The 27,237-nt window shown below is 45.4% G+C and overlaps 1 protein-coding gene across 2 annotated transcripts; it reads right to left on the bottom strand.

Moving 5' to 3' along the window:
* LOC309516215 (uncharacterized protein) lies at window positions 1–27,237 on the bottom strand. Of its 2 annotated transcripts, XM_082194859.1 has the most exons (14): window positions 26,969–27,237; window positions 26,693–26,827; window positions 23,859–24,305; window positions 19,995–20,210; window positions 18,136–18,232; window positions 16,086–16,193; window positions 13,511–13,656; window positions 10,377–10,415; window positions 8,971–9,062; window positions 6,598–6,759; window positions 5,112–5,183; window positions 3,656–3,796; window positions 2,470–2,541; window positions 1–853 (listed from the first exon to the last, which is right to left on the bottom strand). In XM_082194859.1, the coding sequence occupies exons 2-14, from the start codon at window positions 26,719–26,721 to the stop codon at window positions 417–419; spliced, it is 2,058 nt and encodes a 685-aa protein (XP_082050985.1). In that variant the 5' UTR covers window positions 26,722–26,827; window positions 26,969–27,237; the 3' UTR covers window positions 1–416. The 2 variants fall into 2 exon arrangements, with proteins under 2 accessions (XP_082050985.1, XP_082050984.1); XM_082194858.1 differs by having other exon boundaries at window positions 26,693–27,237.

Raw genomic sequence — 27,237 nt, forward strand, 5'->3', positions numbered from 1 at the left:
TAGGCTAAGGTTTTTCTTTATTTTTAAGAAGCAGAAGAGAATGGTTTGGAGAAACAGGTCTGCTAGACTTTATTGAAGTCTGCCAACGAGTCGCTCATCGAGTCCCCTCCCCATGCGATCCTGGCTTCCATTCTGGAAATAGGTTTCAGCGGCGCATAACATGGCCTGGCGCAGGGAAGCAATGAGAAACACTCCAAAGATTCCCCTGTACTTGATCAGGAGGAGTAACTGTATCTGGTTTGGGGAGTTTTTCTAAATAGAATTTCTGCCAAACAGGAAACCAAAGATCTTTTATCAGTTAAACTCACTTGGATAGAAAGGTGTCTTGAGGATGTAAAGCACCCTTACTTGAGGGCTTAAAGTCTGAGGAGGACTTTGTCTCCTCAATGATGTCATGGCTTTACTTCTTTTTGTTGTTATTGTTCTTCTTCTTCTTCCTGGATGGTGTCTGTCTGGCCAGTAGAGCCTGTCTGTGCCTCTGTCACCTCCATGGCGTCATGTTCTTTACCTCCCCCCTCTGGGTTATGGACAGAAGATGTAGATCTGGAACTTCTCAGGTCAGTAGCATCCATCAGAGATTTTGTTAGCTTGATGCCACTGCCTTTATCTCCCTCTTTTGATGAGATGGCAGTGCTGGGCCTCTTCTGGTCAGACTTCCAGGACAACCTTCTCTTTGGCGGGGCAAAAACAAGGTCTTTATTTGAACATGACATTGTCATCAGGGGAACTAGGCACTTGGCAGTAATGAAATCCTCATCGCAGTATTTCTTTCTCCATCTAGCGTCTGCATTGACAAGCTCAGTCACATCACGGAAAGGGCTCGCGTCCATGGCGTCGCATTCATATTGCAAACCTGATGGGGAGAAGCAGAAAGATCATTCTTCGTGAAGGCTTCCAGAAACATGGTGCTAAGTCATTACATCTCTGACTTCCAAAACACCCCCTTGATGTTGATTTTTAAAGCTGATCCTCAGACCAAGACATGCAACACCTTTACAGTGGTGCCCCGCAAGACGAATGCCTCGCAAGACGGAAAACCCGCTAGACGAAAGGGTTTTCCGTTTTTCGATGCGCTTCGCAAGACGAATTTCCCTATGGGCTTGCTTCGCAAGACAAAAACGTATTGCGATTTTTTTCACTCCCCCCTTTTTCTAAGCCGCTAAGCCGCTAATAGCCTTTTAGCCGCTAAACCGCTAAACCGCTAATAGCGCTAATCTGCTAAGCCGCTAATAGGGTTGCTTCGCAAGACGAAAAAACCGCTAGACGAAGAGACTCGCAGAACGGATTATTTTCGTCTTGCGAGGCACCACTGTATTGGAAACAGCAACAAGTATGGGAAGGATGAACAAGCCGCAAGAAACTATTGTAAACAAAACCTGCCTTTTTCCCTTATGGGGTATCCTAGAGCTCATATAGAGTCCTTATGTAGGTTCCCTATTGGTAGGAGAAAATAACAGAGGCCAACCAGAGAATATTGAGAAGCAAAGCAGCTAATAAGCCTGATCTTTATTGATCTGTTGCAACAGGGTCCTCGCTCACCACACACAGGAGAGAGGAGGAACCCAGAACAATGGTGCGCAAGCCTTTATATAGCCTTTGGAAATTGCCACCCTGTAGATCAAGACCAGCCCCAGAAACATCATACCTACATCACAGAAAAGGTGGTCTAAAACAGAGATTTGAATGTTGTTTTTCTCCTGTTGCTGTTTATCTCCTATCTGGCAGGTTACTTGATTGGATACCTTGCTTGCTTGATTGGATTGCCTGGGGAGCCTGGCCAGTCTTTTGTAATGATAAATACTTAGTTCCTGAGCCAGGTCACAGGCTCACACCCTATTCATATCTTAAATGTGCCCTTAAGACAGTATTTGTGAGGAAAGAGACAATGGGGAGGTTTCCCACTTTGACCTTGCAGAGAAAACATTTGCTCAGTTTAGGAATCAAAATGGTTTGGTCTTCCTGTGCTGATCTATGTACGTGCTTGGTTGGTACACCTATGAGCATTTAACATATATCTAAGACTTCATAATTCCTATCACAGAAACAAAATAAAAATGGCAACTAAATCGATATTGTGGGCCAGATTCAATTGTCCTGTTCTAGGAGAAGCCAGAGCAAGGGCTGCTGCTACTGCAGTTGGGTTTTCCCCCATGCACCCCACCTTCCCCAAGCAGTGTCAGATGAAACCCTATGGAGGCCCCCAGGAAGTCAAAATCTTGGGGGCCCGTGCTCTCGTTAGTCCTAGGGCAGACAAAAGGAGACTCCATGATGGGAAGGCAAATACCCCCTCCGTAGCAGTGCATGAGTCATTGTAGGTATGTACAATCATAGAATTCTTGAGTTGGAAGGGACCCTGTGGATCATTTAGTCCAACCCCTCCCCATTCAGTATCATTGGCTATAAAAGTTATAAATGGAAACCATACTATGTCAAAATGATATTGTTTAGCCAAAGCACTAGGCAACCCACCTTCTTCCTCAAAGCCTCTTTGCAGTCCCCATGCAGTCTGAAGGAAGCTCAAAATGTCCACATTCCCATTCTCTACAAACAGAACAAAATGTATGTTAATGTATGTTTCCTGAGGTCTAGTTCGTTTCAGCTTATCATGTAAAAAAGACCTTTTGAGATAATAGGTTTCTTTAAAATTTTGCCTACGATTGTTCAAATAATTAATTTTGGAGGGCACATTTATTTTTATTTTATTTTAATGTAGTGATCCATGGATAATTGTTGACATATTTGCCTTCGTCATGGTTTTGCAGAAGGGCATGTTGTTGCATGTGTCTTAAATAAGCAAATATTTTCAAAAGTTGGGCAAAGCGAGAGGGAAGGCTGGGACACAAGAATGGCACCCCTCCAAGCCTAGAATTTCTTCCATGGTTTAAAAGTGAGAAGAGAACTTGGAGAGGAATCACAACTGGATATGAAGCATCAAACAAGAACTTCTGTTGACATCAAAAGAAATGGAGAACTGGCCAAATTTTCCAGTTCCAGCACCAGTTTGGATGAATAAATGACCAACAGATAGCTCCACAAGTTTTATTTGGCTACCTTTGAAGGTGACCTGGAAACTACAACTAATCCAGAATGCGACAGCTAGAGTGGTGACTGGGAGCGGCCGCCGAGACCACATAACACCAGTCTTGAAAGACCTACATTGGCTCCCAGTACGTTTTCAAGCACAATTCAGAGTGTTGGTGGTGACCTTTAAAGCCCTAAATGGCCTTGGTCCAGTATATCTGAAGGAGCGTCTCCACCCCCATTGTTCTACCCAGACACTGAGGTCCAGCGCTGAGGGCCTTCTGGCGGTTCCCTCATTGCGAGAAGTGAGATTACAGGGAACCAGACAGAGGGCCTTCTTGGCAGTGGCGCCCTCCCTGTGGAACACCCTCCCACCAGATGTCAAAGCGAACAACTACTACCAGACTTTTAGAAGACATCTGAAGGCAGCCCTGTTTAGGGAAGCTTTTAATGTTTGATGCATTACGGTATTTTAATATTTTGTTGGAAGCCGCCCAGAGTGGCTGGGGAAGCCCAGCCAGATGGGCGGGGTATAAATATATTATTATTATTATTATTATTATTATTATTATTATTATTATGCTAATACCATGTCCGATATCCTTTCTGCAACTTGTTGCAGAGTGATACTCACTAACTTCAGTGCATCCCAGCGCCTGTTGTATCTCCTCGTTGTTCAAGTTGACTCCCAGGCCTATCAAGACTGTTTCCAAGTCATCAACGGCCACCATACCTTTATTAATTTTCCTGAAAATCCAAAGAATAGTCTGGAAATCTAAAGGATGCACATGGGAAAGAAAGGACAACAATTACTGAGCCTGAAATTACCTCCAACCTTTAGGAACAAGAAGCCCCGACAATAACGGACTGGCATTACAAGCCACAAGAATTGGCTGAAATGGTGCAGTTAACAAATACCCAGAGAGGCAATTCAAAACAAAAATTTATGGAAAAGTGGGATAGATATAAAACATATGTTCAAAAATTCAGTAAAGGTTCGCTATGCTAGCATTTGATTGACGTTGGAGTGAGACTGAGTTGAGAAATAAGACTAAGAGCACATATTGATATAGGAATGTATTAGATAATATGTAAGGAAATATACAATAATAAGAGTACACTCATTTGTAAAAAAGGAATATACAACGGGAAAGACAGGAAGTCTAGTGTGTTGGTATGTATATGATTTGGGGGGATTGTTTTTGTTTTTTCTCTTTGTTCTTTCTTTTTTTGTCTCATTTTCTTTCTAGGTATATAAAATTTATATATAATTTTTGTACACATGTTGGAAATTATATTATAGTAAGTCCTGTAATGTAATATGACGTTTACCGATGTAATATAAGAATGTTAACAAATAAATAGAATGCAAATGCAAATTCAAAAAAGAAAAAAAAATACTTTCAAGCTTTAATTGCCAGGTGATGTTGGTGTTTCGGCTGCCTGGGCAGATCGATGGAGCCAATCTGGTGCTCCTACCAATTTGCTGAGGTGACCCCCACATTGCTGCTACCCCACCCAAATTCAGTCCCATCCAGGTAAGCTGGTGCTGGGTGCACAAACCCACAGCTCTGCCTCCAACTTCAGCTCTGCCACTCAAATAAAACTGACCCCCAAAAGGCCAGACACCCAGATTGGCACAGAGTATGTTTTTGGAAAGCAGCATCAGCAACTCCAACAATGGATACATCTTTTTGTTAAGTTGTGGGTGAACATATCAGACGACACAGTGATTCTTCAAACAGCTCTTGTTTATTCACAGGCCAGAACAGAACTGAACTGAAGGGTTCAGCCAGCCTGCTTATATAGAGCCCAACTACAAAGCAACAGTAACCACTTTCTGTAACTATCCAATCACTGAATGTCACTTTCAATCCCTTATTTGCATATGTGGACCTGAGTGAAAACTATATACAGTATCCCCCTGCTGGCCCAGCGTGAGAACTTCAGTACATAACACTTTTAGCTTGTGCAGAGAGAGTGGAGGAGAGAGAAACAGTCGACAGGAATGCAGACAGAGAGTGACATACAGAGCAACAATAGGAAACTGGCCATCTTTCCCCTCACTCCCTTAGTTTCCTTTATCATACCCTCTGTGTCTGTGAAAGGCGAGGTATTGTTCACAACTTCCAAGAATTCAGAGAAATCCAGAGTCCCAGATGCTGTAATGGAGAAAGACACAGAAGCTGAGTTGAAGTATGTGTAGGCGCATGACAGCGAAACCTAGTTTTGTGCAACTATTCAGGTGTTTCTGTTGCAGAAATTAATACTGTGCAGTTTGAAGTGACTGGAAGCATACAAACTGGCTCTTTTAGAAGAAAACATTGTCCAGGCCCAGAAAAATATTATTCAAACTTTTACTTGCAGAACTCTTTAAAATCGGAACAGAAGCATCACAGATACAATGGTACCTCGGGTTATATACGCTTCAGGTTACATACGCTTCAGGTTACAGACTCCGCTAACCCAGAAATAGTACCTCGGGTTAAGAACTTTGCTTCAGGATGAGGACAGAAATCGTGCTCCAGTGGCACGGCAGCAGCAGGAGGCCCCATTAGCTAAAGTGGTGCTTCAGGTTAAGAACAGTTTCAGGTTAAGTACGGACCTTCGGAACAAATTAAGTACTTAACCTGAGGTACCACTGTACATCCAAAATATCAATAGAATGTCCAGCACAGGCTAAACAACTTAGAAAATATGAAATAATCCACAGCCTGTTTCCAGCCTCCATTGGCCTTAGGATGTTTACTCTCCCTTCAGGAGAGAGTTTCATTTACATCCTCACTCCATGAGGTTTGGGAGACAAAAGAACTTTCAAAATGGAGATTTGCAGGTCGTTTAGCAGCTCAGCTGTTTCTCCGCCTGCCACCCTGCTATTTGTAAAGTCTTCCAGCTTAGGCTTATGATAATATAATAATAATTTATTATTTATACTCCACCCAGCCACTCTGGGAGGCTTCCAACAGATTAAAAACAGAATAAAAAAATCAAACATTAAAAACTTCCCCAAACAGGGCTACCTTCAGATGTCTTCTAAAAGTCAGATAGCTGTTTATTTTCTTGACATCTGATGGGAGGGCGTTCCATGGGGTGGGTGCCACTACCGAGAAGGCCCTCTGCCTGGTTCCCTGTAACCTCACTTCTCACAGGGAGGGAACCACCAGAAGGCCCTTGGAGCTGGACCTCAGTGTCTGGGCTGAACGATGGGGGTGGAGGCGCTCCTTCAGGTATACTGGGCCGATGCCATTTTGGGCTTTAAAGGTCACCACCAACACTTTGAATTGTACTCAGAAACGTACTGGGAGCCAATGTAGGTCTTTCAGGACCGGTGTTATATGGTCTCGGTGGCCAAGGTATAAAGAAACTTGTTCTTGTGGAACACAAATTGTCCTTTGGTCTGTTCACCCCACCCTCAACTGTGCAGGAGCTGGATCTGACCCACTTAAATCAGTGCATGTAGCTGGTTTCATATAGCTGTTGGATTTCAACAGGGCTTCTGGGCATATCAAAGTTCCCCAAGATTGCAAACAACTGCCAGGGAAAACCACAGATCTGAGGATGAAGGTTGTCACATACCGGTCACCTTGACATGCCTCAGCGTCCGACACATTTCAGCATTGGTCACTAGGATGCCCAAGGTGTGCAAAGTCAAGAGGAGATCACTGGTGTGAATCATTCCAGACTTAAGTGTGCTGAAAACAGTACAGGCCTTGGAGAGCCCTGAAGAGGATGCAGACTCTGGAAAGTAAGGATGAGAGTGCATTGGTTTCTGGAACTGATTGGAAAAAAGAACAAGAGGCAAAAACTTTGGGGGAAGGGTTGTAGCTCAGTGGTAGAGTAAAAAGGTAAAAGGTAAAGGTAAAGAACCCCTGGACGGTTAAGTCCAGTCAAAGGCAACTATGGGGTTGCAGCGCTCATCTTGCTTTCAGGCCAAGGGAGTTTGTCCGCAGACAACTTTCCGGGTCATGTGGCCAGCATGACTAAACCACTTCTGGCGCAACAGAACACCGTGACAGAAACCACAGCCCACAGAAACACCGTTTACCTTCCCGCCACAGCAGTACCTATTTATCTACTTGCACTGGTGTGCTTTCGAACTGCTAGGCTGGCAGGAGCTGGGACAGAGCAACGGGAGCTCACTCCGTTGCAAGGATTCAAACCGCCGACCTTCTGATCAGCAAGCCCAAGAAGCTCAGTGGTTTAGATCACAGCGCCATCCACGTCCCGGTTCAGTGGTAGAGTATTTGCATGCAGAAGGCCCCAGGTTCAGCGGTTCAGCATCTCAGCATCACCAAGCTGGGCTGGAAGACCCGTCTGAATCCCTGGAGACCCACTGCCAATCAAGGTAGCTAATAATGAGCTAGATGGATCAATCCCCCCCCCCCCCGAATTAGAACACAAAACCTGTGCTGTAGTCAAATGCAGCGGCTTAGATCCAGTCCACGTTGTGTTTAGGTCCCACCCAAATGAATGGGGCTTGAAATCACCAGTCTTACAGCACCACAAAGACTAACATATTTATCACATAGTCTTTTGTGGGTTACGCGCATGAAATGCTCTCCTGAGTTTCAGTTATGTGTGTGTGTGTACATACACACAGATTCAGACCCAGAGCATTTGAGGCAGAGGGAAAAGACTTACTACTGTGAATTACACAATTATCACTCTGTGTACTTTCTGCCTTTCAAAATGGTGGCACTTAAATGGGTCTGGGAAATGGTTGAAGCTTGTGATGTCATGAAGCTCTCCACATCTCAGGACGTTTGAATTAAAAAGATAAAAGCACCATACACTTTAATGTAGCTCTGATTTGCTTTCATGTTGTCGCTATCTCTCCAAGCACATTTGGGTAAAGATACAAAAGGTGGAGATTTATTCCCTACTCTATGTCTTTGGGACTGTGTAGGCTTATAAATCGAAATAAGCACCGTATTTTTCGCTCCATAAGACGCACCAGACCATAAGACACACCTAGTTTTTGGAGGAGGAAAACAAGAAAAAATATATTCTGAATCTCAGAAGCCAGAACAGCAAGAGGGATCGCTGTGCAGTGAAAGCAGCGACCCCTCTTGCTGTTCTGGCTTCTGGGATAGCTGCGCAGCCTGCATTCGCTCCATAAGACGCACACACATTCCCCCTTACTTTTTAGGAGGGAAAAAGTGAGTCTTATAGAGCAAAAAATACGGTAAATGTTTCTCTGTTAGGAAATCTGCAGATTTTTCAGCCGCACAGATTTCTGTTGTCAGGGCAAGAATACATTAATTACCTGGAGAACAGCAACAACTGGGGGGGAAGAAAGACACAACATATCACAAGGACAGGAAAAAACACCACAGACAGAATAATTGCCACACACAGGAATAACGAGGATATAGTTTGAGTTCCTCACTTGTAGCTTTATAAATCATTTAATGGGTCAACATGTTTAGAAGTTATTCATATTGCAGTTATTGTATAAGGGATTGCTATTTTGACTGGAGTGTAATTGAAATTAATAAGATTTTGGAACGCAGAAATAAAGCAAATAATCAATTATTGCGCATGGGGGGCCACCTTATCTACATTATATAATTGTATTTGAACTATTGATATTAATAATTGTATAAGTAAAAGAAAAGAATAAGGGAAAATTTGATAAAACCAAGGGGTAGGATTTGCTGAAACAAATTTGAGAATTGGGATGCAGAAAGGGGAGGTATGGGGAAGTCGATGAAGTAAGGTTTAAGAAAAAAGGATTTGAAATTATACATGTTTGTCTATGTGTTTGTTTGTTTGTATTGCGTAATGTTTGTGTTTATAAAAATTGTGAAAAACCAATACGATTTTTATATAAAAAAAAGATAATTGTATTATAAATTGGTATCGTTATAATGAGGCTATTAGTGCATTGCAATTGAAAACTAATAAAATTATCAAAAATGAAGAAAAGAAAAAAAACACATGAATTACCTTCCCATCTAGGTCCCGCCTTACACATCGAATCCATTTCATTCTCCCCTTCATAAACAGTTATGTGGAAATTGTAGACAGCTTTAGCTTTCCTGCCAAAACACATGCAGAATGACTAAAATGACTTTTGCTTAATTTTGACCCATTTGTTGATCCCTGAGGGATCAGAATCAAACTAATAACTACAATAACATCATCTCAGTCTATCAGATGGGGGAAGATAAGTCTATACCTAGTGCCAAAAAGATGTCAGTGAAGGCGCCAGGCAGACCTCACTTGGGAAAGCATTCCACAGATTGGGAGCCACAACTAAAAAGGCCCTCTCCCTGGTCACCAGCCTCTGAGCCTCCCTCAGAGGGCGGACATGGAGAAGAACCTCAGTTGAAAATCTAGTGTCCGAGAGTGTTCCTATAAGGAGAGGCATTTCCTAAGATGTTGGTGTCTGGAGCAATAAAGAGCTTTATAGGTCAAAGCCAGCACTTTGAATTGGGCTTGGAAACATATCCAGTGTTGTAACATAATTGGTATTTATGCTATTTGTGTGGGTGCTTGTGCACCTGTGAACAACACATTGGTGATTCCTGCCACAACTTTAGGACAGAACTGAATGTAAAACCACAATTTAATCCCATTTTCCCCTTAGGAATCTCTGGGCTTCAGTTAAGTGTGGTTCAAGCCCGCTGAGGGAAGACAGGGGGTGGGCATAGCTCAGTTGGTTAGAGCATGGTGTTGATAATGCCAAAGTTGCAGGTTCAATCCCCAGAAGGGACAGCTGCATATTCTTGCATTCCTGTGGAAATGAAAGGGGAGATAAGCTGAGAAAGAGGCAGAACCAAGATGGCCGAAAGGAAGAGCAGGGGAAAGCTGGTGGGCCCAACAGGCCTGAACTGTTAGAATTCCTGCTCTATGACTGCAGTCATGGGATTTTTGTCTATCACATGATGGTGTATGTTTTGACTCCACAGAGTGGCAAGTGACGGAGACGGGATGTTTGTGTTACTGTGTTCCATGAAATGGGACTATTGTCCTTTGTTCTTTTTCTCTTTGCTGTTTGATGCTAGAGAGAGAGGGAGCCATGTTGCAGTGCTCTGTGTGGGTTTATATGTAAATAAAGTCGATTAGCCAAAATGGTGAGTTGCTGAGGTCTGTCATGCAATTTGTACAAACTGTGCGGATCCCTAAGTGTGCCGATGTCTGTTGGCATCGGTCGCTGTGATGTTCGGGCTGAAGAAAGCTTTTGAAGCTCCCGAAAGAACGGCCAGGAGGAGAGAACATGCCAGTCGGGCATGTGTCTCTGCCAGGGTCCTACTCGAGTGTAGGACGAGCTCCTGACATGCACAAGGGAAGGTGGAGATAAAGAACCGGGAGTCAAGTCAAGTCAGGACAGAAGGGTCTGGAATACTCACTTGCCCTTTTTAATAGTCATGGAATCCTCCGTGCAGATACTGTGGAAGGCAGAAATGGTGGTTACTTAAGGTAAAGGTAAAGGGACCCCTGACCATCAGGTCCAGTCGTGACCGACTCTGGGGTTGCAGCGCTCATCTCGCTTTATGGGCCGAGGGAACCGGCATACAGCTTCCGGGTCATGTGGCCAGCATGACTAAGCCACTTCTGGCGAACCAGAGCAGTTCACAGAAACACCGTTTACCTTCCCGCCGGAGCGGTACCTATTTATCTACTTGCACTTTGATGTGCTTTCAAACTGCTAGGTTGACAGGAGCAGGGACCGAGCAGCGGGAGCTCACCCTGTCGTGGGGATTCGAACTGCCGACCTTCTGATCGGCAAGTCCTAGGCTCTGTGGTTTAACCCACAGTGCCACCCGCGTCCCTAAGTGGTTACTTAGAAGCCACCTAAAGACCTCACCCCACCCCATTTACATGGTACCTGGAGCAACACGGCTGCCATCAATTCATGGTTGCTTCCTTTCAGTGCCAGATTTACGTATAAGCTAAACAAGCTGTAGCTTAGGGCCCCACTCTTTTGGGAGGCCCCAGAAAAATTAAAGGAAAAAACCCACTGGCTGTACATTTCCAAAATAAAAAACAAAAAACAAAGAAAACAAAACCTACATACAGCCACAGTGTTTTGTGTTGTGTAGGCTCCTCTGATGTAAGTCATGGGCCCCGCCTGCTAGTCTGCTCCCTGAAATATCACTGGTTTGCTCATTTATATATATAGGGTGCCTACATTCTGCATGGAGTGTTTGCATGGCAACATGTGCAAATGGCTTTAGATACCTATTAAGTCAGTGGTGGCCAAATTCGGCCCGCCAGCCGTTTTGGGACTACAATTCCCATCATCCCTGACCACTGGTCCTGTTAGCTAGGGATGGTGGGAGTTGTAGTCCCAAAACATCTGGAGGGCCAAGTTTGGCCATGCCTGTATTATGTCCATAAATCACCATATAGCATCTATTCAACACAAAAAACAGCGACAATTTGTTGTTGACAAAGGACAGCTGGACATATAAAGGGCACCATTACCTTCAGTAGCTTAGGGCCTCATCAAACCTAAATCTGGCCCTCCTTCCTTTAAGCCTAATGTCAGTGAAGGGCTGCCGTCTACAATGTGATAGAGGACTCAGCCATACAGCTGCAAATACAATGTTTTGAGTGCATTATACAAATGTGGCCCTAGATGGCGATGGTGAGGCAAATTCCATATATTTCCATATACAGTATGTGGCAAATTCCATATATTTTTCAAAACGTGTTTTTAAAAAAGCATTTTCACAGCATTTTTTTTAAAAAAATATGTTTCTAGATCCCACCTAGGACAGATTATGGGTTGCATAGCATGCTGGCAATGCCTGGGGGTGTATTGCTAGCAGAGGATATAACCTTGCACTCAACTCTTCATTATGTGGGTGGAAACTGCAGGGACTACAAGAAGTGGTGTGGGAGCAAGCAGAGGAATGCAAAACCCCACCACTCCGGGTGAAATATGTTGTTGTTTAGTCGTTTAGTTGTGTCCAACTCTTCGTGACCCCATGGACCAGAGCACGCCAGGCACTCCTGTCTTCCACTGCCTAGGTAAAGGTAAAAGGGACCCCTGACCATTAGGCCAGTCGTGACCGACTCTAGGGTTGCGGCACTCATCTCGCTTTATTGGCCGAGGGAGCCAGCGTACAGCTGTGCCATGTGGCCAGCACGACTAAGCCGCTTCTGGCGAGCCAGAGCAGCACACAGAAACGCTGTTTACCTTTCTGCCAGAGCGGTACCTATTTATCTACTTGCACTTTGATGTGCTTTCGAACTGCTAGGTTGGCAGGAGCTAGGACAGAGCAACGGAAGCTCACCCCGTCACGGGGATTTGAACCGCTGACCTTCTGATCGGCAAGTCCTAGGCTCTGTGGTTTAACCCACAGCGCCACCCGCGTGGCTTAATTAACCTCAGACTTCCATGAGTGACTGCAGGGGCGGACTTAGGGCTCTGCGAATGGTGAGCACGCAATGGGAGCTACCATCTCAAAGCCCGCTATGTGAGGCACTGGCCTTCGGGGAGGAGGAGATAGGGTCCCAGAGTCCTCCTTGTTCCTTCCCAAACCCTAGTTAGCACTTTCCCAGCTTTGGGAAGGAGATGGAAGGGCTCTAGGACTCTGCCAGAGCCCTTCCACCTCCTTCCCAAAGCCAGGTGTATCCTTACCTGCCTTACTCCCAAAGTTTGCCACTGGTGACTGGGTCCCTCCAATAAAGGAGCAAGAGGAGGACCAACCAGTGGAAATATTTTCTTACACTCTTCACATCGAACAAGATTTTAGACAAGTGGTACTGTGTTCAAGTTCTGCTTATTGGCTTCCCATGAGCATCTTTCTTTGCCCCCTGGGAGAACATATTCTTGACTTGATGGCCTTTGATCCAGCAGGGCTTTTCCTCTTCTTATACTGCTTAAGTGCTTTTGCGTCGATCGAGGAAATTGACAAGATCAGAGGCAAATTGATGAGAAATCACCACTCCTGGTCTGAACAGCCGAGCTGGCAGACTTGCATAAATATGGGCGAAGATGAGTTGCAATAGAATTAAATTGTCATTCATTTCTAATATGTGTATACCTCTTAATTGTAGAAACGTCTAAGAGGCTTACACTGAATATAAAATATACATTAAAGTTATCAATAAAAATCAAAAACAAGCTGACCTTAAAAATAAATCCAGGTATACATATAAACGGTAGTTGATTCTGCCACCCACCTCCTTGCATGCCTCTCTTACATATCTGGGTAGGCTTGTCTAAACAATTTAGCTTTTAGCAAGTGCGAAAAAACAATACAGAGAAAGTGTCAAAATAAATTGATGGAGGAAGGGTGGAGAAGTTTGCCTTAACCAGTGCTTTTTTCCTTAAAAAGAAAAAAAAATGTTTAGGGGGTAATCTCATTTTGACTCAAGAAGACCACTATTTTATAGTTCAAACTGGGAAAAATAAATACAGTAAATGGACAAAAATACAAAGATTCACAAAATGTTTAGGGGTATGTGTACCCCTGCGTCCCCCCCCCCGGGGAAAAAACACACTGGTCTTAACTATACCAGGGATTCTTACTTGTCATAACAGCTGCCACTTTCTTTACGCAAGATGGATGGCTTGGTCTTGCTTGGAAAAGTCTTGTTAATGGTCGTTTCCCTTGTTTTCTTCTTTTTGATCAAAACAGGCAGTCTCTTCTCCAACCTCCCATAGTTGGAGTTAATCTGTTGGTGAGGATGGCAAGGTTGTGGCTACAGCAAATGCTCAGAGCTACAGCCTAGCAATCTCAGATAGTTAAGGAGTGATGGGGTTGAGATTAAGGAGAAATCTCTTGGCTTTAAGATATCTCATGGTGACAACCAAAGCTTGGAGAGAGATTTTGGGAAGCTGGTGTTTCTCTGTGTGTAGCCTTATCAAAACAGCAGCTGAAGTTGTTGCGCTTCTAGTTAGTTGGGGAAGATAAATATTCAAAGAGTAAGCTTATCAGTATTGCATCACCAACTGCATTTAGTGAAGTCGGAAGCAGGAGCAGAAATTATTTGTCCTGTGTCCAGAATGGAAATCGATTCAGCAAATATCAGCATTTGCTCTTGCTATTTCAGTCCTCAAACAATTTGTAATTTATTACAAATTCCCCTTTCCAGTTGCATTGATTTTCATTTGCACTGTAATGAATGGTGTGGAATGATGTAATATTAACACAATTAATTATGGGATTAATGATGTAAACGTCTGCCATGGTGGACAGGGAGACAAAGACTGTATTCTTTGTCAGAAGCCGAACTGCAGCTGCGTGCGACAAACTCAGGTCGGAATGCAAACCAATACCTTCTGGCATCCCTAACTGCGAATTAGCATTGCCAAAAGTGATGAGTGGTCCTGCAGTTTGATCATAAGTATACAGAAAGCAGCGGAACTTATGCTGTCTTCAGCTAAACCAGCGTAAATTACCCCTGTTTTAACCTCCTTTCAGGAATGAAAGGTACTGCTGCTTGATGCAGCCTAGGTTTGGCAGAGGAGGCTGAAACAAGCCTTTAAAACAGACCTTGACTTAGCAGCACCCTTTCCACTGCCATAGGTTCTGCCCTGTTTTGAGGTCACATGACTGAGCTGAACCAAGTCAGGATCCAGCATAAGTCCTGCCCCCCATGCCCAGTCCTGCCCCTCCCTTAGAATACCCATTTTTCAGGGCTTACACTAGCAAAAAGGTCCACCAGTCTCAGCTGAAGTGGCCGAGTCCCAGCTGAGCTGGAAAGAGGGAGTTACATCAACATAATATTTGTTGACCTGGAATAATCTTCTTCTCCTTCTCCTCCTCCTCCTCCTCCTCCTCCTCCTCCTCCTCCTTCTTCATACCCAGCAGAATAATTAAAACTCCATAAAACATCAAGCATTAAAAACAGGGCTGCCTTCAGATGTCTTCTAAAAGCCAGATAGTTGTTTATTTCCATCACATCTGAAGGGTTCCACAGAGAGGGTGCCACTACCAAGAAGGCCCTCTGCCTGGCATAGCCCATGCTATGCTGGGTATAAGCTGACTGGGCCAGAGATCATCCCAATGGATCGTGGTATGAATTGCTCTTTAAGCTGAAAAAATATATAATGAAGTATGGAACCTATGACTGGCAAACCATACCATGCATGCAAATAAACTCTGCCACAAAAGAGGGTAAATAAAATGGCTCTTAGGACATATGAGGTCACACTGCTCTTCCTGGAAGGAAATATCAACAAGTTCTTGTGGCTCTCTGATATCACTGAAGCAGCCTGAGTTCCGTCTTCTCTTCACTATAACTTACCTGTCCTGCTTTCTGCATGTAAAAGAGGGAGGGTAACGGGAATTGAAGGTACGACAGGTTGGCAACGTTGTTATGAGTTTCTGGGTGCCAGACACTGAACCCCTGGATTCAGCAAATGTTAAAATATAAACCAGGCCAGTTTCCTGATGAGGTAATTGCCTGGGAGATGAGACATTAGGAGAACAAAAGGCAGGTGACGGGCTATTAGGAAAGCCAGGGCTGTTCTTCTGTTGGCAGAACAGCACCAGTCCCATGGTTTAATTCACTGGCAATGTGTATTTGCTATAGAACACTGAGGGGAGCTTGGAGTGAAGACAGCTTAACAAGGTGGGGCTTCTAGGGTTAGAGCCATCCAGGGCTGGCGCAATACATTTTGGCACCTGGGGTGAACCACAAAATGGTGCCCTTCGTTGCCAGGAAAGAAAGGTGAATATCTACATCAGGAACAAGAGAGAGAATCAAATCATCCTTATCCACTGGTTGAAGAGGAAATCAAAGGTCATTGTAGGAGAAAAGGGGACTCACCCAGAATTACATGGCTGGGGGTTGCAGAGCCCAGGAGATCCCAGAGGGCGACCCCCACCATTTTCTCCCTAGGGGTGAGAAGAGACCAGGAGACCTCCTATTTGCGAAGAAGGTATGGGGGTGCTGCTGAGGAGGTGACAGATCCAGTCTCCAAGGAGCGCACCACAGCTGTTGCTGCTATTACAGCAGCAGCAGCGGCCGATGCATTCCTTAGAGGTAAGATCTGCTGCCTTTGTGGTTCCTCCTGCCTGAGGCAGTTACCTCGCCTTGCCTCACAGGTAGGCCGGCTCCAGATTCACCTTGTTATATGCAAAGATTTCGGCTCCCACCTGGGTCGCTTTATCAGCGGTTGGGGGCTTTGCTCTCTGTACATGGCGTCTCTGAGGGGACGCCGTCCTCGGAAGCACCTGCAATTTCCGCATGAGCATCAGCTTGCACTGTTCAACCCAAGAGAAAAGACAATTCCAAGATTACAAACAATGTTGATCACTATCCCACTGTTGAAATATATGAAGAACTCTTGTTAGTTGACAGCGGCTATGACTGTCAATCTTAGAGGTCCTTATAGTAGCAATTTTCAGGTGACAACTGTGGGATATCATCCACTGGAGCAGTCAAAGACAACATTCCTTATCTCCCTAGAATGGGCACAGGCAGGAGGACATCCAGTCAGTGTAACTTCCTGTTCCACTGGTCTGGAACATACTCCCACTGCATGTGATCTGGGAGATGGGTGTGGCTTTGGCTGACTCCATAAAATAGTCGAGCCATGCAGCCATTTTCTCAGTCTTGATCTTGCTGTCTTGCTGTTCTTTTGCTGCTGGGCTGCTTTCCTGCAGCCATTTTGTTATCTAAATGCAATTTTGCTGTCTGCTGGCTCTCAGCCAGCAGCACATGAGTTCAGTCTCCATATGAGATGAACTCACAGTCTCTTTCTTTATGTAACCGCTAAGTAAAGCCTGCCTTTCGGGAAACTGAAATGCGAGTACAGTGGTACCTCGGGTTACATACGCTTCAGGTTACACACTCCTCTAACCCAGAAATAGTGCTTCAAGTTAAGAACTTTGATTCAGGATAAGAACAGAAATCGGGCTCTGGTGGCGCGGCAGCAGCAGGAGGCCCCATTAGCTAAAGTGGTGCTTCAGGTTAAGAGCAGTTTCAGGTTAAGAATGGACCTCCAGAATGAATTAAGTACTTAACCTGAGGTACCATTGTAAACTTTTTGTTACTTTACTCAGAAGCGACTCTTGTGTCTTTATTCTTCTAAGAGGGTTTAAAGGGGACACCAGGAAATAATCTTAACGAAGAGATTCAAACGAATCTGCCAACTAGCTTCCAGCTATATTGAGGGGAATCTGCTCTGCTACATCAGTTACTAGTGTGAGTGAAGGAAGGACAATACTTATTCAATATATCCTTTCCTACTATCCTTAACATTCCCATAACAACTGTGCATACAGTGAACACATGAGAGGTGTAGAAGGGGGCCAGGACCATGCGGCAAGCCCAATCTGCATATTACTAGATGTTGTGACTAGTTCTTATGTGTGAATAATTGTCACTGGGAAATCCCAGGCATCCCAGACTATTGGCCATTCTGGCTGGTGGAGGACCATGGGACCCCCAGCTCTGCCACAGTGGGATGGTTGGGAGCACCACCTCACCACAGGTTGGGGGGCTATGCTGCAAACTTTTCAAGCAGCCAACACATCCCGACAGAGAAGAATTATGCAAGGGGCCTGGACCCACCGCGGCAGCTGCTTATGGGGCCATTAAAAGCAGCACCCGTTTATTACCCAGCATTATCAATATGTGTTCAAATTCTGCCAGTGGCATTTCAACTGCATACAGTGGTGCCCCGCAAGACGAATGCCTTGCAAGACGGAAAACTTGCTAGACGAAAGAGTTTTCCGTTTTGGAGGTGCTTCGCAAAACGAATTTCCTATGGGCTTGCTTCGCAAGACGATAATGTCTTGCAAGTTCCTGCTGTTTTTTTTCCCTCCCCCCCCTTTTCTAAGCCACTAAGCCGCTTATCAGCTGATCCGATCAGCAGATAAGCCGCTAAAAGCTGCTAATAGCGCTAATCCGCTAATCCTTCAATGGGCTTGCTTCGCAAGACGAAAAAACCGTTAGACGAAGAGAATCACAGAACGGATTCTTTTCGTCTTGCGAGGCACCACTGTACTGTTTGCCACTTCACTGGCCGCACTGAGCTGTGCGATTTGATTTCCTGAACTGTGAACATGCCACGATGCCATGCATCACTACGGAATACCAACCCGCCTGCCCATTGCACTGGATTGGCTGCGTAATATTGGCAGAAGTCAATATTCATCTTATTGGCTGCGTAATATTGGCAGAAGTCAATATTCATCTTACCTGAGTTCCTTTATCAACAGTTTCAGGTTTTACTTTGGGAGAAGGGGGTCTCTGAAGAGGGACCTTTACAGGCACTGGCAAATTCTGTACAGATCGCCTATGGAAAATGGCAGCACATCAGAGAAAGTTCTCTCCTTCCTTTTATCCATCTGTCTTCAAAAAGGAACTTAATTCTGATAAATACTTGGTGTATCTATATCATTGCAAGAAGATGGCCTTCTTTAGGAGGGTATTTACAGATTCATACTCTTCAACATTTCTCTGATGAAAATAGGGGCATCTTATCAGTGGCGTAGCGTGGGTTGTCAGCACCCGGGGCAAGGCAAGTAATTTGCGCCCCCTAACCAGTGGATTTGCGCCCCTAACCCTAACCCCCAGATGTTGCGGCCAGTGCGGCCGGGCCCCCCTGCACCCCCCACGCTACGCCACTCTGCAGCAGTAGCTTCAAAACCCACCTTGCCAGTTCCCAAAGGGCACCATGCACAGCAAAATCCAACGCCTTTCGTTTTTCTCATTTATTTTTATTATTACTATGTATCTTTAAAAGATAAACATTCAGCGTAACAAAGAACTTAAACCAGAAGCCTTTCTTTAGCACACACACACACCCTTAGGGGGATGATCCACCACTCATTTACTCGTGAGCAAGCCCGCCAAACTTGCTGACAAAACCGAAAGCCTCTTAACCCGCTGGCGAGAGGCTTAGCCGGGCCTCGCCCGCCCACCGGCTTCCTCTCGGAGGTTTTTGGGGAGCGCAGGGCGCGGCGAGGCCCGGTGGCGCGTCGGGGTGCGGAGGCTGCCCGTGCCGGCCAGGCGTCGGCGGCGTCGGCGCTGCTGCAGCGGCTGCTCCTCCTGCGAGCAGTGAGTGGAGCGCAGCCGCAGCGGCGGCGGGGGGCGCGCGCGCGCTAGGGCGCAAGGCTGGCGGTGGCTGCGGGGAGCCCGGCGGAGGAAGGAACTTGTCCCTTCCCTCTGGACTCGCGCCCCCCCAGATGTTGCGCCCGGTGCGGTCGGCACCCTTGGCACCCCCACGCTACGCCACTGCATCTTATTCCATAATAGGGACGCGGGTGGCGCTGTGGTCTAAACCACCGAGCCTAGGGCTTGTCGATCAGAAGGTTGGCGGTTCGAATCCCCACGACGGGGTGAGCTCCCATTGCTCGGTCCCAGCTCCTGCCAACCTAGCAGTTTGAAAGCACATCAAAATGCAAGTAGATAAATAGGTACCGCTCCGGCGGGAAGGTAAACGGCGTTTCCGTGTGCTGCTCTGGTTTGCCAGAAGCAGCTTAGTTATGCTGGCCACATGGGGAAACTCAGCCAGATGAGCGTGGTATAAATAATAAATTATGACCCGGAAGATGTACGCTGGCTCCCTCGGCCATTAAAGCAAGATGAGCACAGCAACCCCAGAGTGCTCACGACTGGACCTAATGGTCAGGGGTCCCTTTACCTTTACCTATTCCATAATAATGATTGCCCCAGTCACTCCAGGTTGCTTCCAACAGATATAAAATCATAATAAAACATTAAACATTTGAAAACTTCCCTATACAGGGCTGCCTTCAGATGTCTTCTAAAGGTTGTATAGTTAGTTATCTCCTCGGTTCAGGGAGTTGCCTAACTCCATACCCACCAACATTTCTCTGATGAAAAGAGGGACACCCTACCATATCCTACAACATTACACTGATGGAAGTAGGGCCATCCTAAAGAAAAGTGGGACATCCTGGGATCAAATCAGAGACCAAGATGGCGTCTGTAAATCCAGGACTGTCCCTGGAAAATAGGGACACTTGGAGGGTTCCTGAGCTCAGCCATGAACTGTAGGCCATCTTCGGTCCCAGCTCTCTACTTCTTCTTACATGGAATAAGTGGATCTAGCAGAGACGTAGGAGAGGGAATCCTTCTGCTTCTTTTTGGCCTGCGGTTTTAAATCCACAATGGTGGTAACAGAAGGCGGCTTTAATTTTTTGTCTTGAGGCTGTTGTGTCGGTTTCTCCATCAGACCCTCCGAAGCTTCCTCAACCTCCTCCTTCAGGTCTGGGAGTTTGCCATCTATAGCTTGGTGTTGTGGAATTCTGTAGCAAGGGAGGAGGAAAGAATTAGTCCAGTCACAGGCATGAACAGAAACTATTCCTCTCAGTAGGAATGGCAGATTAAGTTGACGGACTACGTTGAAATGGCAAAAATGAGCAGAAAGATCTGAAATCAGGAAAATCAAAGCTTTAATAAGGAATGGGGGGAATTTATATTTTACCTAAGAGATCACTGTAGACAGTTAAAATTGTTAGCGGGATTTTAATAACACTTGTAATGTAACAAGAACTATGGATATAATGGAGTTATAAAAATTTGGATTATTATAAAAGATGTAGCAGAAAAGGCTTAACAATGGGACCCACAAAGAGGGAGGTGGGAAGTCTAGAGATCTGTGGGAATCTTGTACTTTTAAATATGTTGTTGGTATGATTGTAAATTCTAATATGTAAAACCAAATATTTTTTTTTTTTTTTTTGCAAAACGAAAAAGAAAGAAAAAGAAAACTGAAGTGTTGGTGGGTTCCCACAAGGCAAGACACGTTGATAGCAGCAAGAACCTTTCTTGAACTAGAAAACTGGGAAACAGGGGCAAAGCAACTGCTTATCTACATTCCTGAAAGCCTGGGCCACTCCCACTCCCAATGTGATTGGCTGTCTAAACTTCCAAGCTGCGAATCACGACTCAGGGTTCAAGGGCCAGTGTCAGAGGCCCAAATCCTGAAATTTTCTGTGATTGGACATCATGTATCGAATCAGAACGCAGGTGCTCAGAATCCTTTGTCCAGACTTAGGCTCAGGCAAACACAGACCACTGAATACATAACAAAAACTATTCCTCTCAAACTGTCTTTTTATAGCTTTAGCCTGAGCAGAGGGTCATCTTAGATGTTAGCGAATTCAGGGTGCAATTGAGGAAATTCTGAAAGGAGGAAAACACCCTTCTTTCCCCACCCCATAGCTTGCAATCCTCTGGTAGGGATGCCAGCTTCTTCCTTAGACAACCTACTTCAGGAGAAAGGCAGGGGCGGAACAGTAGCGTAGCGTGGGGGGTGCAGGGGGGGCCGGCCGCACCGGGCTCAACATCTGGGGGTTAGGGTTAGGGGGCACAAATCCATGGGTTAGGGGGCGCAAATCCACGGGTTAGGGGGCACAAATTACTTGCCTTGCCCCGGGTGCTGACAACCCACGCTACGCCACTGGGGCGGAATGATGCTGTTGATTCACCTGGATCTCTCAGCAGCATTTGGTATCAGTAACTGCGGACAATATTCTTGAGTGGTTCTGCTATTTTTTGGAGTGTCTGCCCAAGTAGTTAAGAATGGGTGGCCTTTTGAGCCTCTTTTACAGGATTATAACTAGCTTCCTGTTAGAATTAGATGCTGCCTGAGCAACGAGGCCGACTTAGCTTTCCCTGTGTTTTATTTGGCTCACTCTTTCGTCCCAATTTCTGACTTAATGCTGCAGCTCTGACCCACTGGCTTCCTTCCCAGGTCCTCGCTCATCTCATCTCGGACAGCAGCTTACAGTTCAGCCCAGACAAGAGGAATTTCAGCTCACCCTGTTATGTACTGATGTTCTCACCCTGGGCCAGCAGGGGGATACTGTAGATAGTTATGCAAATGAAGGATCGAAAGTGACGTTCAGTGATTGGATAGTTTGTATGCAAATGAAGGATCGAAAGTGACGTTCAGTGATTGGATAGTTTGTATGCAAATGAAGGATCGAAAGTAACGTTCAGTGATTGGATAGTTTGTATGCAAATGAAGGATCGAAAAGTGACGTTCTGTGATTGGATAGTTTTAGAAAGTTGCAACAGTTACAATTGTTCTGGAGCTCTATATAAGCAGGCTGACTGACCTCCTCAGTTCTGTTCCAGCTTAAAAATAAAGAGCTGCTTTGGAAGAATCGCTGTGTCATCTGATATGTTCGCCCCCAACTTAACACACCCCCTGGCATTTGAGCTGGGTGGCAGCTGCTCGGGGATCTGTTCTGTCCATAGCTGGCAACTTTCCCCTTTTTTAAAGGGAAATTCCCTTATTCCGAATAGGATTCCTCGCAAGAAAAGGGAAAAGTTGACAGCTATGGTTCTGTCCCTCATCCTATTTAACACCCATACAAAGCTACTGGCTGAGCTCATGCAGGGTCTCTGGAGTTCTTAAAACCTTGTTTTGTGATAGTACTAAGGGCCGTCTTTACCCAGGGGTGCAAGGGGTGTGGGACACCCGAGTGCTGAATTCTGGGGGGCGCCGGATGCCTGCCGCTGAAACCACTAAGCTCTTAACTGTCTACCTGTTATGAAATAATAATTTTGATCAAGCTAGAAAAACAAAATACATATATACCTAGGTATTACCAAAATGTATACCTACTGTTTCACTAAAGGACTTTAGACTTTGTGCGCTCATTTACCAAAGTCACGCCGCGCCAGTGCTTGTCATTCACAATGGCGGCGTTTGTCAGACTCAACGGTGGCACTTGTCATTCTCAATGGCATCATTCACACGAAATTAACTAAATTTGGGGGTGCTGAGCAGATCTTTGCACCCTTGTGGCGCATATGTTAAAGTCGGCCCTGACAGTACTCACCAGAACAGGGTGCCGTCACCTCTTCTCCTTGTTTGCTGCTCACAGCTGCTGTTTCACGCTGGCACCCACAACACTTTCCTCCCACCCCAAGATGTGAATACCAGCCCTTCATGTTACTTTTACCAAAAAAGAGAGCAATGGTTAGCAAGATAATAAAAAGATTATACAAAAAATTATTATTTCTCACAAAAACAAAAACCTTGCATTAAAGAAAGAAGCATAAAATAAAACATTTCAAACAACTATATACACAGTCAGTATTGAATCCATATTATGGGATTACTTGAATTCCCCCAACTTCCTTCCCTTCCATCCTGGTTCCTTTGTATTATTTTGATTCATGCATGTCAACAAAGTCTTTATCTCTGATTACCTCCAATTTTAAACCTTGTCTATAACATTTCAAGTGTTGTTGTTTTAATCCTGCTAATGTATTAACTTGTGTACATTGCTTTTGTAAATATGCAATAAACATTTCCCATTTTTTTATATTTGTTGTCATCTTGATTTCTAAGTTTCCTGGTTAATTTAGCCATTTCAGCATACTCCATTAACTTAATTTGCTAATCTTCCTTGGTAGAGATGACTTCTTCTTTCCAATTCTGGGCTAGCAATATCCGGGTGGCCGTTGTTGCATACATAAACAAATTCTTATATTCTTTAGGTAGATCCATTCCTGTAATACCTAATAAAAAGGCTTCTGGTTTTTTTAAACAAAGGTTATTCTTAACTCCCCCCCCCCCACTCATTATATATCATTTCCCATATTTTTTTTAATAATCTTGCCACCACATATGATGATAACGTTGCCACCACATATGATGAAACGTACCTTCTTCCTCTTTACATTTCCAACACTTATTTTCTCTAGTTTTGTACATTTTTGCCAACTTAACTGGTGCTAAATACCACCTATACATCATTTTCATATAATTCTCTTTATAAGTTAATAAATTAATGTAAATCCATTTGGGACATTCCTCACACAAAGGATGGTGCTGGATGCTGTCGCTTGGTGCTGAAGTTGGCAACGCTAGGGACAACTTAAGGAATCAAATGTGAAGCACAAGATTTCTGCCACAATGCCAGAACGTTACTTACTCATCCAATTGAGGTTGAGAGGCAGAGGAGATTTGTAGTCCATCCTGCAGTTCTGCCAAATAAAAATCTGGTATCCTGGAAAGAGGATACAGGGAGGGCTCTTTACCAGGGAGGTGCAGCAGTGATGTTTTCACACGTTCCTCAACCCTGTCCTTTAGATCTTGAGGATTATCATCGTTGGCCTGCTCATCTGGGCCTTGTGCCTTGTTCTTCTGATCCTGCTCCTCAGCTAGTTCTTGGATTTTAATTTCTTCAAGATCTGGCGCTGCAAGTTCACTGCTCTCTTCGGTCTGGTCAAATAAGTTCTCCTGATCCTGCTCAGATACCTCTGGGGGTTTATCGCCTTCGAAATTTGGCTCCTGAAGTTCGCTGATCTCTTTGACCTGCTCATTTAGTTCTTGGAGTCTGTTCTTCTCCTCAGCTTGCTCATTTTTGTCTTGTTGGTTACTGCGAGGGAAGGAAAAATAAGCCCAGTGACAAACATGAATGAAAACACAATACTATAATATGGTTGGATAACGCCATTAGTGGCGAGGATACCATGAATGTGCAAAAAACCTCCAGCAGCAATAACAAAAACTACAACAAGGGAATAGGCAATATGGGCGAGCCTTGGTTTCACAAGCTTCATTCAGACAGTCCACAGCTTGTGTGTCAAAATACAATTAGAAATCATATAGCACATTACTTGACAGACCACATTGTTAAGTGGTCTGCCAAAACCCTCAGGAAGATGGGGAGATTTGGGAACCACTCATCTAGAACAGCACACAGAGTAAGGGACTGGTAATTTATTCCAAAAATTAACCTCATGTTTCACAGGTCATAAGAAGCGGTTATTTCCTTATCCTTGTCATAGGTAAAGGTAAAGGTACCCCTGCCCGAACGGGCCAGTCTTGACAGACTCTGGGGTTTGTGCGCCCATCTCACATCTATAGGCCGGGGGCCAGCGCTGTCCGGAGACACTTCCGGGTCACGTGGCCAGCGTGAGAAAGCTGCATCTGGCGAGCCAGCGCAGCACACGGAACGCCGTTTACCTTCCCGCTGGTAAGCGGTACCTATTTATCTACTTGCACCCGGGGGTGCTTTCGAACTGCTAGGTTGGCAGGCGCTGGGACCGAGCAGCGGGAGCGCACCCCGCCGCGGGGATTCGAACCGCCGACCTTTCGATCGGCAAGTCCTAGGCGCTGAGGCTTTAACCCACAGCGCCACCCGCGTCCTTATCCTTGTCATACTCAGGATCAAAAAATGTCATAAATAACCCTTAATAAGTGACAAGTAGAAGGAAGTACGTAAGGACTCTTGGGATTTGTCATAAATAATCCCCCTCTATTCTTGGAATTGTTCCTTTTTGTCTTTGTTTGTCTTCCTATTTTTTTCAGAATTACTGTATATACTCATAGTTGCTCATAGTATCATTCCCTGCTACCTCAGTGCTTGTCTAGACCACCAAGCCTCTTGGGCATGCTGATCAAAAGGTTCGAATCCCTGAGACGGGGTGAGCTCCCGTTGCTCAGTCCCAGCTCCTGCCAACCTAGCAGTTCAAAAGCACACCAGTGCAAGTAGATAAAGTAGGACCGCCTCTCCTGGTATGTCCCACAGAGGAATTTACGGTCTTCAAACAAAAACATCTTGAAGGTCCCAGGCCACAGAGAGGTTAGGATGGCCGCAACTAGAGCCAGGGCTTTTTCGGCTGTGGCTCTGATCTGGTGGAACGCTGTGTCCCAAGAGACTAGGGCCTTGCGGGACTTGACATCTTTCTGCAGGGCCTGCAAGACAGAGCTGTTCCACCAGGCCTTTGGCCAAGGCACATCCTGACCCCCTCCTTTGGCAATCCTCACAGAACTCTAGCCCAATGGTTGCCATCAATTTGATTTGAATTAATTTTATAATGAAATGATTTTAGAATGTTGTATTATTTTATTGTTGTTAGCCGCCCTGAGCCCGGCTTCGGCTGGGAGGGTGGGTTATAAATAAAAAATTGTTGTTGTTGTTGTTGTTGTTGTTGTTAAATAGGTACTGCTACGGCAGGAAGGTAAATGGCATTTCTGTGCACCCTGATTTCTGTCACAGTGTCCCGTTGTGCCAGAAGTGGTTTAGTCCCGCTGGCCACATGACCCGGAAAGCTGTCTGTGGACAAACGGTGGCTCCCTCGTCCTGAAGCCAGATGAGCACCCCAACCCCATAGTCACCTTTGACTGGACTCAACCGTCCAGGGGTCCTTTACCTTTTTTACCTCGATCTGATGGTGCTCAGACAGAACTAAATTGTTCTTTCTCTTCTCCCTCACATCACACAGGAAAAAGCACCTTTGGTCTAGGAGCCATTTTCCTTACCCTCCTTTCTTGAAGGGCAGGGCAATCCCAAAATGTTTAGACTGACTTCCTGAGAATAAAGTATTATCAAAAAGCAAGTTGATCACCCTAATTAGGGGTATATCAATAGCTGGGTAAACTTAAAGGTAAAGGGACCCCTGACCAGGTCCAGTCATGACCGACTCTGGGGTTGTGGCGCTCATCTCGCTTTTCTGGCTGAGGGAGCCAGCATACAGCTTCCGGGTCATGTGGCCAGCAGGACTAAGCTGCTTCTGGAGAACCAGAGCAGTGCACGGAAATGCCGTTTACCTTCCCGCTGGAGCGGTACCTATTTATCTACTTGCACTCTGACGTGCTTTGAGACTGCTAGGTGGGCAGGAGCTGGGACAGAGCAACAGGAGCTCACCCCGTCGCGGGGATTCGAACCGCTGACCTTTCGATCGGCAAGCCCTAGGCTCTGTGGTTTAGACCACAGCGCCACCCGCGTCCCACAGGGTAACCTTTAACAGCTCCAATTACCTGCTAACTCTGTTGATGATGTCATCCATTTTCCAGGAACCACAGCAGGGAGATGTACTCCTTCCACATTAGCAGGGATGGCAACCAAAACTGGTCAACAGAAAAGATGAAGGGCACACAACAAGGTTCTCTTCACTGGAGGTGGAAAAGAAATCATTGAGCACTTCTTCAATGGCCCTTCATCCAGAGCGAGTGGAGGCAGAAAGAATCAAAGGAACAGGAGGAGCACCAACAGAAGACTGCCTCCTTTTCCGGTCCCTCAGAACCACAACTCACTTGGTCAGAAGCCGTAGGGATCAGCGATCTTGTTGGATAGCGTTCGAGGGCCTAGGATAAGATGAACCATCAACGGGGAGGTACAGCTAGGAGCAGAAATATGGGGTTGGAGTGGAGACCAGGGCTTCCATTTCCCCCAAGGCAGCTCAGGTGTTACGGCTGGTGGAAGCAGGGCCACGAGAGTTCACATCAATGGTTCTCCACCAGTGCCATGTTTTTCACCACCACCGCCGCCACTTGGGTGGCAACTGTTGTTTGAGAGGTTCCAG

This window comes from Podarcis vaucheri (assembly GCF_965113315.1).
Source record: "Podarcis vaucheri genome assembly, chromosome: 13".
NCBI lineage: Eukaryota > Metazoa > Chordata > Lepidosauria > Squamata > Lacertidae > Podarcis > Podarcis vaucheri.

Excerpts from the sequence above, each read along its gene's own strand:
- LOC309516215 (XM_082194859.1), bottom strand. The coding sequence starts at position 26,721 with ATGGATGACATCATCAACAGAGTTAGCAG. Across the intron at positions 5,184-6,597 it reads GAGGCATGTCAAGGTGACCG|CATCTGGGACTCTGGATTTC; the intron begins GTATGTGACAAC and ends TCTCCATTACAG. Across the intron at positions 2,542-3,655 it reads GCTGGGATGCACTGAAGTTA|AGAATGGGAATGTGGACATT; the intron begins GTGAGTATCACT and ends TTCTGTTTGTAG.